General features: G+C 47.8%; 1 protein-coding gene across 1 annotated transcript in view; it reads left to right on the top strand.

Moving 5' to 3' along the window:
• CNTNAP5 (contactin associated protein family member 5) overlaps nt 1–6,296 on the top strand; it is a 322,294-nt gene extending 315,998 nt beyond the window's left edge. The window contains exon 24 of the mRNA XM_072122032.1: nt 754–6,296. Coding sequence (XP_071978133.1) covers nt 754–950 — 197 coding nt within the window. The 3' untranslated portion in view covers nt 951–6,296. The remainder of the gene's footprint in view (nt 1–753) is intronic.
• The last annotated feature ends 15,365 nt before the right edge of the window (nt 6,297–21,661 follow it).

Below are 21,661 nucleotides of genomic sequence, written 5' to 3'. Positions count from 1 at the left end.
CACATTAATTACTTACAGCCGTGCGCTGCTTTAATACATCGGGCTGTGCTTTCCATCGTTGGACCTTAGATGGCGACTGTCCCACCCCCATTGTATCCATATGTCATCATTACTACATTTTTGGCCACGTCTAATCACTGCAGCCTCAACTTCAACTATGTTTTATGCTCTAATCACATTCAGAGCTGCACACACATTGTAATGCTGAGGATTTTCCTTAAAGATGAGTCTTATGAACAACTTACCTTCACTGAACACTTATAATATTGGGGCACATTTACTAAGGGTCCGAATCGCGTTTTTCCACTGGGTTTTCCAAATTTTACCGTTTTGCGTCGAATTGCCCCTGGTTTTTGGCGCACGCGATCGGATTGTGTCGCATCGGCGCCGACATGCATGTGACGAAAAGCGGGGGGGGTGCCCGTCGGAAAACCCGACGGATTCGGAAAAAATGCGCTATTTTTTAAAAAAAGTGTTGCTTGACACGCGCTTACATGCACAGGGAATAGGAAGGTGAACTCCAGCGGACCTCGGCGCAGCAGCGACACCTGGTGGACATCGGGCGCACGACCTTAGTGAATCGTCGGAAGACCCGAATCCTCGTCGGAGAAAGCGCCACTGGATCGCGACAGGTAAAGTAAATCTGTCCCATTATGTTGAAGGAGGGTCACTCACAAAAACTCTAGCAAACATTCGAAACATGAATTCCCCTTGTAGTGGACGAGTCTCCTCATGTGTTTCCTCTCTCCGTAGGTGTCATCGCTGTAACTATATTCATCATTTTTTGCATTGTGGCGATACTGACAAAGATTCTTTACCAACACAAGAAGAAACACGGGAAAGGTCAGGCCAAGGAGAAGGAATATCCAGGCAGCATGGACTACGCCTTCAGGAACGAGCTGGACTTACAGAACACAGTCAGTGAATGCAAAAAGGAATATTTTATCTGACTCCGTTTCTACGTCATCTTTTTGCCCCTTTTTTGCAGTTTTTTAGCAATTTCTCAATGTCAGTTCCCCTTGGGAAGGAGGAAAAGGAACATGACACGTGTCTTAGGGTCTCCGTCTTCTTTAAGGCTCCCGAGCTTTGCTGATTAGGACTCCTGCCCCGAGTCTGAAGACATAATCGCCTCACGTCTCCGGTTTTGTAGATGCCTTTCGCTGCTTCTAGGGGAACGCTGCAAACACAAGGAATTGTCCCTAATGTAGAGACTGAAGCGAGAGGTGACAGAGGAAACAAGGGATGTGTTCTCTATATGGAATTGACAAGTTAAGTGGCTAAATATCCACCCTAACAATCATAATTTGCCAAATACGCACATCCTCCATAACAACTGTCATCTGTAACGAACATCCTCCCAAACAGCCGTCATTGGCCACACACATTCTCCATAACAACCGTCATTGGCCACACACATTCTCCATAACAACCGTCATTGGCCACACACATTCTCCATAACAACCGTCATTGGCCACACACATTCTCCATAACAACCGTCATTGGCCACGCACATCCTCCATAACAATTATCATTGGTCACACACATCCTCCATAACAGCCATCATTGGCCACACACATCCTCCATAACAGCCGTGATTGGCTACACACATCCTCCATAACAGCCGTGATTGGCTACACACATCCTCCATAACAACCGTGATTGGCCACACACAACCTCCATACCAACTGTCATTGGCCACACACAACCTCCATACCAACTGTCATTGGCCACACACATCCTCCCTAACAGCCGTCATTGGCCACACACATCCTCCTTAACCACCGTGATTGGCCACGCACATCCTCCATAACAGCCGTCATTGGCCACAGACATCCTCCATAACCACCGTCATTGGCCACACACATCCTCCTTAACCACCGTGATTGGCCACGCACATCCTCCATAACAGCCGTCATTGGCCACAGACATCCTCCATAACCACCGTCATTGGCCACACACATCCTCCTTAACCACCGTGATTGGCCACACACATCCTCCGTAACAGCCGTCATTGGCCACACACATCCTCCTTAACCACCGTGATTGGCCACGCACATCCTCCATAACAGCCGTCATTGGCCACAGACATCCTCCATAACCACCGTCATTGGCCACACACATCCTCCCTAACAGCCGTGATTGGTCACACACATCCTCCATAACACCGTCATTGGCCACACACATCCTCCCTAACAGCCGTGATTGGCCACACACATCCTCCGTAACACCGTCATTGGCCACACACATTCTCCATAACAACCATCATTGGCCACGCACATCCTCCATAACAATTATCATTGGTCACACACATCCTCCCTAACAGCCGTGATTGGCCACACACATCCTCCCTAACAGCCGTCATTGGCCACACACATCCTCCATAACACCGTCATTAGTCACACACATTCTCCATAACAACCATCATTGGCCACACACATTCTCCATAACAACCATCATTGGCCACACACATTCTCCATAACAATTATCATTGGTCACGCACATCCTCCATAACAATTATCATTGGTCACGCACATCCTCCATAACAATTATCATTGGTCACGCACATCCTCCATAACAATTATCATTGGTCACGCACATCCTCCATAACAATTATCATTGGTCACGCACATCCTCCATAACAATTATCATTGGTCACGCACATCCTCCGTAACAGCCATCATTGTCCACACACATCCTCCCTAACAGCCGTGATTGGTCACGCACATCCTCCGTAACAGCCATCATTGGCCACACACATGCTCCCTAACAGCCGTCATTGGCCACACACATCCTCCTTAACCACCGTGATTGGCCACACACATCCTCCATAACCACCGTGATTGGCCACACACATCCTCCTTAACACCTGTCATTGGCCACACACATCCTCCATAACAACCATCATTGGCCACACCCCTTCTATAACATTGGTCATTCCTCAGACCCCTCCGGAGATCACTCTGCTATTATCGGAGCCATCATTCATTGCTATGACATGGAAGACACATTATATATAGGAATTATCTGCTGCTTTGGCCAAATTTTGAATTTCTGTTAAATATTCTTATATTAAGAATCTCTCTCCTGGATATGGACCTTGTACCCAACGTACCGAATCCAAAACTGATGATGGGAAACTCAAACATTTCTGTTGCTCCTTCTATCTTTGTAGCATTCACCAACATAGAGAAGATGTCTATAAGGCTCTGTGCAGACACTGAACATGCAGGAGCTGCAATACTCTGTAGGTGACCCAAGGTTTAGGGTTTTAAAGGATCAAAAGAAATCTATTGACAGGTTGTGTAATCATCTATGTTGTTGAAAGCAGCAGGACTGTGAAAAATGCAGTTATATTCCAGGATTGCAGCTTTATAAAGTGCACTGACGGAGGGGGTGTCCGCACACTGTTGTGCTCTGTTCTCTTTGCAGACAATGTTATGTATTGTCTTTGTAGAGATGTCTTATCATAGCTGTGTATATGTTATCATGGCTGTGTGTATGTTATTAGTAGCAGCAGGACTGTGAAATATGGATTTACATTCCAGGATTGTATCTTCTCCAAGTGTAAGATGGGGGGAGGGGAGGGTTGCTCACACTGCCGTGCTCTTAGCTCTGTGAATTGATGACAGTTCCTTCCATCTGTTCTGAGTAACTTAATGCATGAACCTGCTAGGGGTGCAGAGGAGTACAAGCGCTCTGAAGCAGCATAATGCAGAGAGCACAGAGCACAGCAGTGTATTCGGAGAAGCCACAATCATGGAACATAAATCTATATATCACAGTCCTGCTGCTACTTACAACTTACACAAAGATCTGATTACGCATCCCTCCAGGGACAATACATAACACTGGCTGTAGTCTGCAGGGTCACACCTGCTGACAGGTTCCCCTTTAAGGAATTGTATTTTATGCAGTTGTGGAAGCTAGAATTGGGGAGGTCTGATAAGGCTCTAGACAGGTTGCAGGGGGCTCTCAGGATAATCCGGACGGCTCCAGCATCGCATTTGGCTATTGAGCTGATATAGAAGAATTTCCCATGATGCAACATGGTATAAAGGAGGGAGCACTTCCCTGTAAACTTCTTGAATCTGTGATAGAAAGTCATAGAAGCTGTTGGGATATATCTTTTTGCGGGAAAGCTTTTCACCAATGTGTATGGATGTCCGATGGATTCCCTGGAATGTCAGATCTACCTGGATATACATTACACCCCTGGTACTAATTCAGGGTTCTGAAGTGACATCACCTTTAAGAGTAGGAATGGTCTAAATTTTGGTTAATAACCCAGCTTTCCTGGAAACTGATATAGATAAATAGTTACATGAATGGGACTCAATCCCCTCTATGTAATGAGTATATATTTTTGTTGTTGCAGAAATAGGAAAAGGGGGGGGGGGGGGCGCGGAATCAATGGAATTTGGATGCACCAGTCCCTCCAGTCAGGATGTATGTAGAGTGTTACTGGACTTGAGGACTTGCTGGGATCAGATTGTAGAGCTGGAAATATCTTATTTTTGATGAAAAATCTCCTTTAAGATGAAACCTATATATCAGTAGATGGCGCTATACATCATGAGGGTGAGGGAGGGGTAGGGACGAGTTCAAGTATTTTTGCATTGAGCAGATTGGAATGAATAGAACTATGCTGTAATACCACACATGGCCTATGGACATGGGTGGCGCTGTTACGGTTAGAGGGCAGCTACTTCCTGGACAACCCTTTGCTCTATAACAAACTGCAACAAAACATTAGGCAGTTTTATTTGTTGTTCATTTCTTGCCCCTAAGGGTCTGCACAGGTATGAGGGGGTGTAGGGTGGGGGAAGGGGGTGCAGGATGGGGAAAGAGGTGTAGAGATGAGAAAGTTCTCATATGCTTGTAACCTAAGGGCACATTCAGACGGTGCGGTTAACACTGAATCTGAAACCAATGCGACAATTTTTATGCAATTTTCGGTGCATTTTTTTAAAAATGTATTTTACATGGATTGGACTTATTAAATGTGTTTCATCTGTGACTTCACAAATCGAAACAAAAATGCACGGAGTGAATAAACTTTTGAGTGCCCAGTAAGGGAAGAGTAGGGGGTAGAGGGTCCACACTGGAGGATGACACAGTTTCCGGTTATTTTAAATGGAGGGGTCCACAGTTTCTGATCATGGGTTCAATCTGCTCATATAGTGTATTTGGGATGGGATGGCCACACTTGGGTACTTGAGGGTGCCACATGATACTATAGTGTATTTGGGATGGCCACACTTGGGTACTTGAGTGTGCCACATGATCCTATAGTGTATTTGGGATGGGATGGCCACACTTGGGTACTTGAGGGTGCCACATGATCATATAATGTATGTGGGGTGGGATGACCACACTGGAATGCTGGGGGTGACACCTGAACCTGTAGTGTATTTGGGATGGGATTGGAGAAACTTGGGCAATGGAGGATGCCATATAATCTTAAAGCATGTTTGGGGTGGGACGACTGCACTGGGACATTTGGGATGGGATGGCCACACTTGGGCACTTGAGGGTGCCACATGATCCTATAGTGTATTTAGGATGGGATGACCACACTAGAATCCTGGGGGGTAAAACCTGATCCTATAGTGTATTTGGGGTGGGATGGCCACACTTGGGCTTTGGAGGGTGCCATATGATCTTATAGTGTATTTTGGATGGAATGGCCACACTTGGGCACTGGAGGGTGCCATATAATCTCAATGTGTGGGGTGGTATGACTGCACTAGGACATTGGATGGTCACGCCTGATCATAAAGTGTATTTGCGGTGGAATGACCGCACTTGACGCTGGAGGGTGGCACCTGACCTCCTAGGAGATTGCTGGGTGCCATGTACCAGACTCCCCTTAATTTAGTTTTCTTCATGAGATAAATATCATGTAGCAAATGAACATTACCCTCTAATCACTTTATACTGAGCCTCACATTAGGATGTATACAATAGTCACACCCAGAGCTGCACTCACTTGTTGCTTTTTCCCTATATGACAGAGGCTGCACTGACCAATACTCTCTGAAAGCCACATTTTCCTCATTTCTAAGTTTTTTCCAGCCGGGTGAAGTTCCTTTTTGCTGTGAGCTCTCATTTCTTATCAACTTAAATCACTTGCGAAAAATGGATTCATATCCCAGGATGGTAACCTCCTTAACCCCACGTCGGCTGTGTCCTCACACAGCTGTGCTCTGTGCTCTCTGTATGTTTGCTTTATAGGCCCACAAGGTTTTTTGTTTTTTAATTGAAAATCAATTAAAACGTAGGTGCCTTAGAAAAAATCATGTACAGAGCGAGTTAGGATTAAGGATCTCGATAAAAATATTTATCCATGTGAATATTAATCTTCCAGTGACGTGACTTCTCAGTGATGGACATAATCAGGGGGTCCTGCACCTGGCATCGGGGGTCATAGTCAGCGAGCAGGTTGTGTAGTATATACCCTGTATACAGTATGTAAGAATGAATGCAATTGTATGAGAGTCTATGAGTAGATTGTACATACATATAAATATGTGATGATACAATCTACATGTATGACCCTGGGTGTAGCTGTATGTACACACTGTGTATCTGTAGTATACAGTATATTTTTATATTCATATATGTGCATCACTGCCTGCATGTAGTAACGCGTGTCTGGGGTTGTCCCTGCGCATATGTGGGTGCACACAGACATATGTGGGTGTCCCTGTAGCTACGTGGGTGCACACAGATGTATGTGGGTGTCCCTGTAGTTACATGGGTGCACACAGATGTATGTTGGTGTCCCTGTAGTTACATGGGTGCACACAGATGTATGTTGGTGTCCCTGTAGTTACATGGGTGCACACAGATGTATGTGGGTGTCCCTGTAGCTACGGGGGTGCACACAGATGTATGTGGGTGTCCCTGTAGTTACATGGGTGCACACAGATGTATGTTGGTGTCCCTGTAGTTACATGGGTGCACACAGATGTATGTGGGTGTCCCTGTAGCTACGGGGGTGCACACAGATGTATGTGGGTGTCCCTGTAGCTACGGGGGTGCACACAGATGTATGTGGGTGTCCCTGTAGTTACATGGGTGCACACAGATGTATGTTGGTGTCCCTGTAGCTACGTGGGTGCACACAGATGTATGTGGGTGTCCCTGTAGTTACATGGGTGCACACAGATGTATGTGGGTGTCCCTGTAGCTACGGGGGTGCACACAGATGTATGTGGGTGTCCCTGTAGTTACATGGGTGCACACAGATGTATGTTGGTGTCCCTGTAGCTACGTGGGTGCACACAGATGTATGTGGGTGTCCCTGTAGTTACATGGGTGCACACAGATGTATGTGGGTGTCCCTGTAGCTACGGGGGTGCACACAGATGTATGTGGGTGTCCCTGTAGTTACATGGGTGCACACAGATGTATGTTGGTGTCCCTGTAGCTACGTGGGTGCACACAGATGTATGTGGGTGTCCCTGTAGTTACATGGGTGCACACAGATGTATGTGGGTGTCCCTGTAGCTACGGGGGTGCACACAGATGTATGTGGGTGTCCCTGTAGCTACGTGGGTGCACACAGATGTATGTGGGTGTCCCTGTAGCTACGTGGGTGCACACAGATGTATGTGGGTGTCCCTGTAGTTACATGGGTGCACACAGATGTATGTGGGTGTCCCTGTAGTTACATGGGTGCACACAGATGTATGTTGGTGTCCCTGTAGTTACATGGGTGCACACAGATGTATGTTGGTGTCCCTGTAGTTACATGGGTGCACACAGATGTATGTGGGTGTCCCTGTAGCTACGTGGTGCGCACAGATGTATGTTGGTGTCCCTGTAGCTACGTGGTGCACACAGATGCCATGCGTCGTGAGATAAACAGATTTGCAAGTCATTGGGGTCATTTATCTTCTCTCTGGTAGTTTTTGGTCTTTTTTCCATCTGTTACTTTGGTCATTTATCATCCTCACTTTTTCCTTGTATTAAATTTTAATTTTTAGATCCTCTTTTTGCTACATTTGTTACAAATGTCTCAAAAATGTCCCACAAATGTCTCAAGTCACCATTTTCTAAGTTTTGGTTTTGTCTGTTGGAGTTTTTTGCTCCAAAAATGTTTGCAAATTTAAGACAATTTGAAAAGAGAAATGTCATTTGCGACATTTAGAACATCTGGAATAGAAGATAAATGTGTCTTACTGATGATAAACTAATTTCCGGCGGACTTCAGAGCACATTGCAAAAAGTTCCTAAAAGTTGCAAAAATTGCAGTCTGCCAAAAAGAGTCTAAAAATAGACAGGAAAAAAAAGAAGAAAAATAAAGATAAATGACCCTGAATAAGATTTAGCAACATTGTATAACTAGTGATTCCTCTATTCGTCTATCTGCTGCCCCTAGTGGTTGCATTGGGAATCGTTATCACATGTTACAGTTGCTGAGAAATCCAATATATATTTATATCTATCAAAGTCTGTAAATATATGTGTAGATTTGTATAATTCCCAGAGTGTATATATGTATATACTTATCTATGTAAGTATGTAAATATGTGTATGAATCTAAATTAATGTGAATATATTGATGAATGTGTATGTATATATGTGTGTACAGAAATGTACTATTAATGTGTGTGTATATATATATATATATATAATTTTTTTCCCTGTGTTTGTATTATGGTAATAATTTCCATGCTACCGTGTGTTTGTGTATGTATGTATGTATGTGTTATTACCAGTCTTCATATTCCTGCAGCTTATAGTTTATGACATGTGACCTTGCTGCATTCAGTGGTCACATTTCTTAATGTATGTTATTATTTTCTTTACTGTTCAGCGTGTGTATATGTATATGTGTGTGTATGTATTTGCATGTGTGTGTGTATATGTGTGTATGTATGTGTGTGTATATGTATATGTGTGTGTATGTATGTGCATGTGTATTTGCATGTGTGTGTGTATATGTATATGTGTGTATATGTGTGTGTGTATGTATGTGCATGTGTATTTGCATGTGTGTATGTGTGTGTATGTGTATGTGTGTGTATGTATGTGTGTGTGTGTGTATGTATATGTGTGTATATGTATATGTGTGTATATATGTGTGTATGTATGTGCATGTGTATTTGCGTGTGTGTGTATATGTTCATGTGTGTGTATGTGTATATGTGTGTGTGTCTGTGTGTGCATACTGGTACACGTGCATAGTGACATCATGGCAGTCTAAGGGGCAAATTTATGAACGGGTGCAGGCTATGGCTCGTGTGCAGGTGCAGAGTAAGCGCCCCCCAATCTCCGCCACTGGCTGCGTCGCCCTGATGTCCACTTGACATGGAGGTGGCATATGGGAAGAAATAGGCGTGACTTCTGGCTGTGTGCTAGGATTTGTGCGGCAGCTTTAAGACCCTATGTGTGAGATGTGGGACAGATTTACTTACCCGATCCTGTCATGATCCCCTCTGTGCATTGTCCGACGCGGTCTGCCGCGATCCACTAAGGTCGCGCGACCAACTTCCTGAATCCACCGCTTCTGAGAGTTCACCTTCTTCTTCCCGGTGCATGTAAGTGTTTGATCTTGCAACACAATTTCGTTTTTAAATTCTGCGGTTTGTCCAAATCCGTCGGGTTGCCCGATGGCACGCCCCCTGATTTCTGTTGCATGCATGCCGGCGCCGATGTGCCAAAATCCAATCGCGTGCACCAAAAACCCGGGGCAATTCGGAGCAAAACGGAAATATTTGGTAAACCCGATGGAAGCACGGTCCGCGGACCCTTAAAATATGACCCCCAGTGTATAATCTCACTGTTCTCAGAGTTCATTCTCGGTTCTTCTCCTCCATTGCTGAAGTTTCTAGAAGTTTCTCATAAATCTCCAACGAGTCTATTATATTTTTCATAATGCGGCGCAGTGACAGGCAGCGGTGGCGGTCAATGCCGAGGCTGTAATCAGCCGGGGGCATCAGGTATCAGCGTTATCGGAGTAAAGTAAGACTTGACAAGAATCATAGATCACAGATGAAAGTGAATCAATCAGAATTAATCGACTTCTTAATTACAAGCGCAGAGCAGGCAGCAAAAAGCGGCACAATCTCATTACCGGACTCATCGCTTTCTCTTATGTCACCATCTTTCCTGGCTCTTCTTCATACCTTCTACTAGAAAGTGACAGAGGAGAAAAACATCAACGCTCCACAGAAATCAGAAGGACAAAGTTTGTTCGGAAAGTTTCTTACAAGTTTTATGACAATTTTTGGCACATGACACCAAGTCCTCTGCGACAAGACAGCGGGGCTCATGTATCAAACTTCTGACTTTTCATTTTCTTATATTTTTGAGACTTTTCATGGTGCTTGGGCTCATCTGCGACTTTTTTGCGCCTATAATGGTCTCCCTCCAAAGTTTGCCATTGTATAGTTTCCTGCAGTGTTCCCTGAGTTGTCATCTGAATTGAGATCTAAAAAATGCAACAATTGCACAAAAATTTGGTACTTTTTAAAAATCTTCGGCTGACCAAGCGTAGACTTCATCTGGGGAACTGTTTGTGGCTTTTGTTTTAAAAAGTCCCAATTTCACTACAGACCAAACGCCAAATAAATCCATAAGGAAAAACCACTATGACACATTTGACCAGCAGGAAAGCCAAGAAAAGTCTCCAAAAAAGACAGACTTATGATACATGTGTGCCCCAGTGTTGCATAATGATATTTTGACTGACACGACAACTACTAGGGGGAGCTCAGGACCTTACTACATACTGTATATACAGCCACCACTAGGGGGAGCTCAGGAGATTACTACATACTGTATATACAGCCACCACTAGGGGGAGCTCAGGAGATTACTACATACTGTATATACAGCCACCACTAGGGGGAGCTCAGGAGATTACTACATACCGTATATACAACCACCACTAGGAGGAGCTGAGATTACTACTTACTGTATATACAGCCACCACTAGGGGAGCTAAGGAGATTACTACATACTATATATACAGCCACCACTAGAAGGAGCTGAGGAGATTACTACATACTGTATATACAGCCAACACTAGGGGGAGCTCAGGAGATTACTACATACTGTATATACAGCCACCACTCTGAGAGCTCAGGAGATTACTACATACAGTATATACAGCCACCACTATATACAGCATCCACTAGGGGGAGCACAGGAGATTACTACATACTGTATATACAACCACCACTAGGGGGAGCCCAGAAGATTACTACATACTGTACATACAGCCACCACTAGGGGGAGCTCAGGAGATTACTACATACTGTATATACAGCCACCAAAAGGGGGAACACATGAGATTACTACATACTGTATATACAGCCACTACTATGGGGGTTTAAGAGATTATACAGCCAGTACTCGCTGTCTACCCTTGTGGCCCTCTGACCCCTCTAAAGATTGACAAAGAAGTTAAGAAGCACCCAGTGGGCCCCCATCAATCTTAGTTGAGGGTCCTATGTCCTCTTTTGGAATGTATCTGACCAGTGCAGTCTGTGAATGGGATAGTGAAGGGTTTAGCGTAGGATTATAGGTGAGAAAACAATGTTTTGGCAGCTTTATAGGGTCATCTTCAGTAATAAGCATCTGGGGGATTTGGTAGATTGTCATCAGTCCAGGTGTCACCCTCCTCCTTCAGTTGGTCTTCAACACGAGACCCTCGCACTGTTTAAAAGTTGCAACTACCATCATGTAGAAAGTTCTAGTGTTGCAACAATTGGGGAATCAGTGGTAAGTGGTTTAATGGTAGGGATCAGGGGCAGGTGAAGGGGCAAAGGGTTGGGTGCTGTGTCCTGGAGTGGTCTCACTCAGTTGGGTCTTGCTCTTGGAACCTCTTCTTGTGTGCACACGAAATATTATAGAAAAAGAATCAAAAAGTTAATATATTCAACCATCAATGGAAAATATGAATATGTTAGAATGGCATAAGTATGTGCCCCCTCTGCTATCTGCTCTCCCATCCTCTCCAGTGAAGTGAAGGGCGACCTCTCCGCTCGCTTATTCTAATCTCTCTCCATGCGGAGACCTCGGGATTTCGTAACTTATGTGCTATGTTCTGCTAAAGGGTTTTCTTGTTATAGACAATAGAAGAAATCTGGGCACAGAACTATTTCTCTTTATTTTCTATTCTTACTGTTGTACAGACATAAGGAGCTGTAAATAATGTATATTTAATAAAGACTTTTTTGTATGATTCCGTGTGTGAGACGCTCAGAGAGTTTATTCTTCCCAGAACCAACGTCTCAATCTGTCTGATCCCATCTCCTCACAACTGCAAGATCACTGGCTGAATATCCCCAGTCTGATGACATGCAATAGTACTAAGTTACACCCTGTGCTATACTACAGAGCTGCACTCACTATTCTCCTGCTGGTGCAGTCACTGTGTACATACATGACATTACTTATCCTGTACTGATCCTGAGTTACATCCTGTAAATCTTTTATTTTATATATAAAAATGAAAAACATTACAACAAACATAAATAAAGCCATAACTTCTGGCAAAACAAAACAATAATACAAACTAAAAGAGACTTACGAAAATCTCCTGGCCCAGCCACACACACACCACACAATCAGCATTATAAAACAAAACCTTCACCCAATCCCACCACCTAATTTTTTTTTTTTTTTTTTTTTTATACAATTTTTTTTTTTTTTTTTTTTTTTCCCCCATAAATAACTAAAGCAAAAAAAAAAAAAAAAAAAGACAAACAGGAAATAAAAACATTAAATATAACTAAACTAAATCCCACGCCCATCACCCTCCCCCCCCCAGACACTGGTCTAACGTCCAAAGTTCGCGCTATATAGTCCAGACCAGTGCCCAGGATCGTACAGTCCAAGTCCCGTCCACCCCCCTCCCAACCTAACACCCTAACACCAACACCCCAAAACCACCAAGCTATATACACATTAACTATAACTACATAAATACACACTGTACACAAAATACAAACACATTAAACATATCAACATAACAAACCAACCACATAAAGCCCAGGTTCGGTGCCTGCAGCCGCTACATCACTATAACCTCAGATACAAAACAAAAATCTACAGTGTCAGCTTCAGCCCAACACCAGGAGCGGAGATGACAGACTAAGGGACACTAAAGGAGAACCCCCTCCAAAGGAGAGAGGCCCTCCCCGTGCCCAGCCTCTCATACTCCAGAGAGCGCACCTTCACCAGGTCACCCAGAATGTTCCTAACCACCTCATCCACCGGGAGGATTTTACGCTGCGTCGATACTAAACACCGTGCGTTCCACGTGTGGTACCTGACCACTAGACTGACTAGGAATAACGTGCAGCGGTCCCGGCCACCCAGGCCTCTGAATGCTCCATAGGCCCACTCCGCATAGGAGAGACCGGCCAACCCGGGCCAATGGATGGAAGCGCCCACCCGGTTGTACACCTCTGTGTTAAAGGGGCACTGAAGCAGGAAGTGGTCCATGCTCTCCAGCAGGCCACCGCACTCCTCCCGGGGACAACCCCTTTCCTCAGAGCTCCTACACTTCAGATTGTCCCTCACACACAGCTTTCCATGGAAGCAGCGCCAAGTCAAGTCCCAAAACTTCAGGGGGATCCTGATGGAATTCAAAAGACCTAAACCCACCCCCAGATCCCGACTTGGGCAATCCCTGAGGGCCAGAGGCTTCTGGAAATGGGTCAACAGAACCCTTTTGTCAAGGAGTTTCCTCGACATGGTCCTGATCTCCCACATTCCCAGACCCCACCGGCGAATCACCTTCAGAACCGGGGTAGCGTAAGCCGGAAGATGCCCATGTGGTGTACGGAGATCCTTCACTCGCCCTCCTGTCTCCCATTCCTGGAAGAAAGGCCGAAACCATCCCCTGCAGGAGTATACCCACGGAGGAGCCCTCTCTTTCCAGAGGTTTGCTACATTGATCTTAAGAAAGGTATTCACTAGGAACACCACAGGGTTGACCATACACAACCCTCCTTGTCTCCTCGTGCGGTAAGTAACCTCCCTCTTGATTAGGTTCAGCCTATTCCCCCATAACAGCTGGAAGAACAGACTGTAGACCCGAGTCCAGAGGGGTTCTGGCAACATGCACACACTGCCCAGATATATCAGCAATGGGAGCAGGTAAGTTTTAATCAAGTTCACCCTTTCCCTGAGGGTCAAAGACCAACCCTTCCACTGGTCCACCCTCTGAGCGGCAATCTTAAGCCTGCCGTCCCAGTTTTGCATGGGGTAATCCCCCTGGCCAAATTCGATGCCGAGAACTTTGGCAGAGTCTTGGGGCCCTGGAAGAGTGTCCGGGAGATCAAAGCCTGGATCCCCCTCTCCCAGCCAGAGACTCTCACACTTATCCCGGTTGATCTTGGACCCAGAAGCCTCTGAGTAGCGGTCAACCTCTGACATCACCCATTGCGCCTCCCCTCTCGAGGACACAAAAATGGTGACATCATCAGCGTACGCTACCACCCTTAGAGTGGCTTCCGGTGCCGCCTGGTCCATCCCGACTCCCACCAACGGCCCACGATCAACCCTCCTAAGGAATGGGTCAATCGCGAACACGTATAAAAGTGGGCTCAGAGGACAACCCTGGCGAACACCAGACCCGACCTCAAAAGAGCGGCCAATCCAACCGTTCACAAGCGGGAAACTCTCTGCCCCTGCATACAAAACTTTCAGCCAATTGACAAACTCCCCCGGCAGGCCATACCTCAGAAGGACAGACCAGAGGTACTCGTGGTCAACCCGATCAAACGCTTTTGCCTGATCCAAGGACAGCAAGTACCCCTTCCAGTTACCAGCCCTGCCCTGCTCCACTGCCTCCCGAACACAAAGCACAGCACTAAATGTACTGCGGCCTGGAACAGAGCAGTGCTGGGTCCCCGAAAGGAGCCGGGGCGCAAACTGCACCAGCCGATTAAACAGCACCTTTGCCAAAACCTTTCTGTCCGCATTGAGAAGCGCTATGGGACGCCAGTTCTCAATACGAGATCGGTCCTTACCCTTTGACAGGATGATCAGGGCAGACCTCCTCATTGACTTCGGCAGAGCGCCCGAGGAAAGACACTCATTGAATACCTCAGTCAAGAGGGGAACCAAGGCGTCCTTAAAGGTCTTATAGAACTCAGATGTTAAGCCATCCGGACCTGGCGATTTCTTGAGGGCGAGCCCTTCAATCGCCAGGCTGACTTCCTCTTCCCTGATCATCTCTGTCAAAACATCAAGAGAGGGGTCTACTCCTGGCTCAGGGACAGTTTCAGCCAGAAAAGCCGATATCACATCCCGATCTAGATCCTTCCTGCCCAAGAGGTGCGAGTAGAAGGATCTGACGACCTCCAGAATCCCTGATCTGGACCTTTTCAGGGATCCCGTACTGTCAACCAGTCCCGTGACAACTTTACCATTCACTGACATCTTGCAGTTTCTGTAAGGGTCGGGCGAGCGGTATTTCCCGTAATCCCTCTCAAAAACCAAAGATGCGTGTCTATCGTACTGACACCTCTTCAGCAAGGATTTCACTCTGGAGATGTCCTCACGACTACCTCCAGTCGAGACGAGATGCTCGAGTTTCCTCCTCAGGCCCTGATACAGGCGGTACCTGTCCAGGCTCCTGAGGCTCGAGAGCTGGCGGAAGAATCTCGCACCACTCTGACTTACTGCTACAAAGGCCCAGCAATGGTACCTGGCTCTGAAGAAAGTCCTCAAAGGATTGTCTTATCTCTGCTTCTTCCAGGAGAGACGAATTGAGCTTCCAGTAGCCTCTTCCCATCCGGGGGGTCTCTGTAACATTCAGAGAAAACAAAATTAGACAGTGATCGGAGAACTCCACCTCAACAACGGACACTGCTGAAGAGATGGCTTCCTCCTTTAAATAAAACCTGTCTATTCTAGACCTACAGCTACCCCTATAATATGTGAACCCCGCGTGGCCTGGGGTGTGCCGGATGTGGACATCCACCAGGCGAGCTTCACTAGTTATGCTATTAAGAGCGACGCTATCATAAGTCAGCTTGTCTCTGGAACCTCCCCTATCCTGGGGCCTCGTGACAGCATTGAAGTCCCCTCCAAAGACCACCTGCCGACTTGTAAAAAGGTAGCGCTTGATCCCCATAAAGAGACACTTCCTGTCCCACTTGGACTGGGGACCATAGATGTTAATTAGGCGAAGTTCTTGTCCCTTCATGAGGACATCCAGGATCAGGCACCTCCCCATTTCTAACTCAATAACTCGTCGGCATTCTACCGGTGCGGTAAAAAGGACCGCCACTCCGCTATACGGCTCGGCCGCAAGAGACCAATAGGAAGGCCCGTGTCTCCATTCCCTCTTAGCTTTAAACACGGCCGCCAAATCTGGCAGCCTGGTCTCCTGCAAAAATAAAATGTCGGCTTCAACGCGGCCGAGAAAATCAAAGGCCGCAAATCTAGCCGCATCAGACTTAATGCTGGCGACATTAATGGACGCCAGCGTCAACGGAGTGGGTGCCGCCATCATGAGTGATTGAGTTAGACGGCTTTTTTCTTTCCATTTCCCTTCCCCCGACTCTCCTCTGAAGATGATGCCTTTTCCCTTTTACCATCAGAATTGGGGCAACTTCTTTTTAACGAAATTGAGGTGTCCATGTTATTACTGGCCCCCAAGGACCCACCCGGACCACCCTCTCCTTCGTCCTTGTCTCCTGACTCTGAGTCAGTCTCCCACTCTGAGGACCCAGCATCCCCAGAGGATAGAGACTCGGCGCCCCCTGCAGGCTGCTCCGCCGCCACCTCCAGAACCCCACCCTCAGCCTCTCCTTCCGAGGAGGCGATCTCATCGAGGGTGAGGAACCGGTTGGAAAGCTCAACCAGAGGGGAGGAAATTTTCCCTTCCTTAGGTACCTTAGATACACCGCGTTTTTTCTTTTTCTGCTTGCGCTTATTTTCTAGCCAAATCCTGTTATCCTCATCCATACTCTCATAATGGGAGGACGTGGAGGACATGGCACCTTTCTCGCGCTCCATCCTCCTGACCTCCTCATCCAACTCATCATCCCTCAGGGCCTCAGTAGCATGACCAGCCTCTGAGGAAGGACCAAGGGTCACCCCAGCAACCTGAGGTTTCCCCAGTTCTCTCCCTTTTTGTCTGGCTTCAAGCCGCCTCAACTGAGAAGGTGACTTATTCTTACTTTTCTTCACAGGCCCCTCAGCTCCTCCACCTCTGCTGGTACCTTCCCCAGCAGAAGCAACCTCATGGCTCTCCTCCACTGGGGTCACAACCGCATTGGCAAAGGAGCGAGGACAACGGCTGAAAGGGTGACCGAGCTCACCACACAGGTTACACCTAATGTCCTTACAGGATGCAGCGAGATGACCTAGCCCACCACACAAAGCGCACTTCTGCACTTGGCAGCTGGCGCTAAAGTGTGTGGGGTCACCGCACCTGTGACAGACCTTCGGCTGCCCCTGGTAGAAAATCAGGATTCTGTCCCGCCCAAGAAAGGCTGAAGAAGGAATGTGGGCGACTGTGCCGCCTGAACACTTCAACTTCATCATGAAGGTCCAGGCCCCAGACCAAATGCCAAATTCATCGCGGTTTTTCTGAGGTACCTGAACTACTTCGCCATAACGACTTAGCCACGTCATGATGTCCATGCAAGAAAGTGACTCGTTACGGGTCAAAACGGTCACCTTCTTGACTGTGTTTTGGCGAGACACTGCTTGCACAGCAAAGTCTCGCCATGCGGGCTCGTTCTTTGCCAGCTCATAATTCGACCAGAAGAGCTCTAAGCCCTCCGGCCGAACAAAGCTGACATCGAACTCCGGAGTACCATAAGGATGTATCAGGGCAAAGATGTCACTAGCCCTGAAGTTCATCTTCAGGAGGAGCTCCACCACCCTTGACCTGGGTGGGCATGCGTCACTGCCCCTCCAGCGAAGACGAACCACATTCCTACGGGAAGCACCGGGCCCAGTTGTGGGTAAAGACCATACAGTCTCTCCCCCCCTTTTCTCTTGGAAGGCTGCCAGGCCATGCCTGTCTGTCCAGAAGGACAGATCAACATCTCTCCCCTCTACATTGATTGACTTTTCCCCTCTCCTGAGAGCCTCCAGAAGACGCCTTTGCAAAACGCTATTCCCAGAGCCAGGAGACAAGGAGTTAACCCCACTTGCCCCAGCGGTGACACTCGCATAGCTCCTTATGGGAGCGGCCACCACTGGGGGTGCAGATGGTCCAGCACGCACACCAGGATCACCCCCCTCAGCACCATTCACCACCCCAACATTCACCACACTATCTACAATACTGCCTCGCTTCCTTGCATCACTCACACCAGCTGGGCCAGGAGGACCTGGGGTTGCCTCGGCGTCACTGGACACTGGGGGTAGAGCCACCTCCATAGCTGATACAGCCTGAGTAGAGGCAGCTCCAACCCCGATCTTACTTGTGCCCTCTGCCTCATTGGCATTAACCCCTTGTTGACCAGCTGTTTTAATGTTTGAGCACCGCTGCTCGCTAGATGCATGAGGTCTCTTTTCTTTATGAAGTCCGGACAGTCTCTTGTTACCATCTCCTGGGTCAGATGATCCAATGCAAAATAATATTTTTCCTGCACCCTTTCCTGCAGGCTGCACAGGACGCTTGGGAGGCGCCGCACTACAAGCCCCAGCAGCCCCATCACACTGCCGCTGCTTACCGGAGCAAGCAACAGCCACAGCGCTAGGGGCCACAGGAGCCACCGCCACTGCCCCTGGCACAGGGCCACCCCCCCCTCCCACTGGGGGGCAGCGCACAGTACCAGGACCTGCTGGATCGCCCTCACTGTCCGGCCTTTCAGCCGATGCCTTCCCTGCACCATCCTTGCTACTACAAACAAGGCTGGTGCTCTGCGCCATGATGGAACGTGGCTTTGTACTCTCCCCGCACCCTGGCACCGAGTCCACTGCAGGATTCGTGCTGGGCTGGGCAACGGGGCCTACACGACAGGCTGGCACTGCTGCCCGCCCGGAGGGAACAGGGAGGGGACGAAACACCAGATTCACCTCCTGAGACGCCTTGGTCTTCTTGGCTCTCTTCTTTCTCTTTAGGTCGTCATCCGGGATCTCATCGCCGAAGGAGAAGTTTTGGAGGTGAACTGGGGACTCAAGCTGACGGATCTGAGCCATTAGCGCCCCCCCCTGGCCGCTGTCATCACTTTCCTCCTCCAGGTTGGCAGAGCCGCAGCCTGATGGTAATGGCGCTTGCTCTGCAGGCAGCCTGTCGTGCGAGGCCTGCTGGTGTTGGTGCAGGCCACCAGACGGACACGGCAGGTCTTCCTCATCCTCCTCATCATCGCCATCGCCTTCATCCGCCTGGATCTGAAGCCCCTTCAGCTTTCTCAGCTTCTCCTGGCGCATCTCCTCAAATCTGGCGTCATTGTCCAACTTTTCCCTGAACGGACCACTGTGCTCCCGGATCAACCGTCGTTTTTCCTGCAGAGCGGTGACCTCGGCTTTAAGTCTGTCAATGGTGTTAAGATGATCAGACTTTTTCTTCTGTGTAGCCACCCCCGCTAGGGCCAAGGTCTCCCTTATCTCCTCCTGGAGCCTATTCATCGCCTTGCCAGCTTCCTCGTACTCACGGAGGTGCTCAGCAATCCGGGAGCCATAGATGGTAGCAGACTCCCGGGCCTTTAGGTGTCCCCATGCTTTTTGCACACCTCCGTGAGCACCCAGCTTTCCAGCTGAACCACCCAACTTTCCCGCACAGTCACTCAGCTTTCCAGGAGGAGCACTCAGGCTGATGTTACTTGCCTTGATCTTCTGTGTTCCGGAGACCTTGCGGCTTCCCTGGGTCTTGGGGGTGGCAGCCGAGGTCACATCGCTGCGTCCTTGGGTTCGGGCAGATCTTCTCACCCCCTCCATGTTGGCCGGTATCTGGCTTTTCCTGCCCCCCGCCGGCCTGGTCCGGGAGGCAGAAGCCTGGGATTTTCCTGGCTCACTCATCCCAGAAACCCACTCCCTCCCTGGGGAGGAGAGAGCAGGCCTGGGTGGATTGGTCTTCCACCAGGTGGTGCAGGAGCTCAGTCACAAACAACCACACCCTTCAGTAGCACACAGCAGAATGAGATTGCACGCACTATTCTGCTGCTGGTGCAGTCACTGTGTACATACATGACATTACTTATCCTGTACTGATCCTGAGTTACATCCTGTAAATCTTTTATTTTATATATAAAAATGAAAAACATTACAACAATAAACATAAATCAAGCCATAACTTCTGGCAAAACAAAACAATAATAATAATAACAAAACAATAATACAAACTAAAAGAGACTTACGAAAATCTCCTGGCCCAGCCACACACACACCACACAATCAGCATTATAAAACAAAACCTTCACCCAATCCCACCACCTAATTTTATTTATTTTTTTTATAATTTTTTATATATTTTTTTTTCCATATACAATTTTTTTTTTTTTTTTTTATGAAAACCTAAAGAATACACAAAAAAAGACATAAACAGGAAATAAAAACATTAAATATAACTAACTAAATCCCACGCCCATCACTCTCCCATCCAGCCACTGGTCTAACGTCCAAAGTCCGCGCTATATAGTCCAGACCAGTGCCCAGGATCGTATAGTCCACATCCCGTCCACCCCCCTCCCAACCTAACACCCTAACATCAACACCCCAAAACCAAGCAACCTATAAACACAAGAACTATAACTACATAAATACACAATGTACACAAAATACAAACACATTAAACAAATCAACATAACAAATCCAAACCACATAAAGCCCAGGTTAGGCGCCTGCAGCCGCTACATCACTATAACCTCAGATACAAAACAAAAATCTACAGTGCAGCATCAGCCCAACACCAGGAGAGGAGATGACAGACTAAGGGACACTAAAGGAGAACCCCCTCCAAAGGAGAGAGGCCCTCCCCGTGCCCAGCCTCTCATACTCCAGAGAGCGCACCTTCACCAGGTCACCCAGAATGTTCCTAACCACCTCATCCACCGGGAGGATTTTACGCTGCGTCGACACTAAACACCGTGCGTTCCACGTGTGGTACCTGACCACTAGACTGACTAGGAATAAAGTGCAGCGGTCCCGGGCCACCCAGGCCTCTGAATGCTCCATAGGCCCACTCCGCATAGGAGAGACCGGCCAACCCGGGCCAATGGATGGAAGCGCCCACCCGGTTGTACACCTCTGTGTTAAAGGGGCACTGAAGCAGGAAGTGGTCCATGCTCTCCAGCAGGCCACCGCACTCCTCCCCGGGACAACCCCTTTCCTCAGAGCTCCTACACTTCAGATTGTCCCTCACACACAGCTTTCCATGGAAGCAGCGCCAAGCCAAGTCCCAAAACTTCAAGGGGATCCTGATGGAATTCAATAAACTCAAACCCACCCCCGGATCCCGACTTGAGCAATCCCTGAGGGCCAGAGGCTTCTGGAAATGGGTCAACAGAACCCTCTTGTCAAGGACTTTCCTCGACATGGTCCTGATCTCCCACATTCCCAGACCCCACCGGCGAATCACCTTCAGAACCGGGGTAGCGTAAGCTGGAAGATGCCCATGCGGTGTACGAAGATCCTTCACTTGCCCTCCTGTCTCCCATTCCTGGAAGAAAGGCCGAAACCATCCCCTGCAGGAGTATACCCACGGAGGAGCCCTCTCTTTCCAGAGGTT

The sequence above is a fragment of the Engystomops pustulosus genome, chromosome 8, assembly GCF_040894005.1.
Source record: "Engystomops pustulosus chromosome 8, aEngPut4.maternal, whole genome shotgun sequence".
Taxonomy (NCBI): domain Eukaryota; kingdom Metazoa; phylum Chordata; class Amphibia; order Anura; family Leptodactylidae; genus Engystomops; species Engystomops pustulosus.
This window is presented reverse-complemented; position numbering and strand designations above follow the sequence as displayed.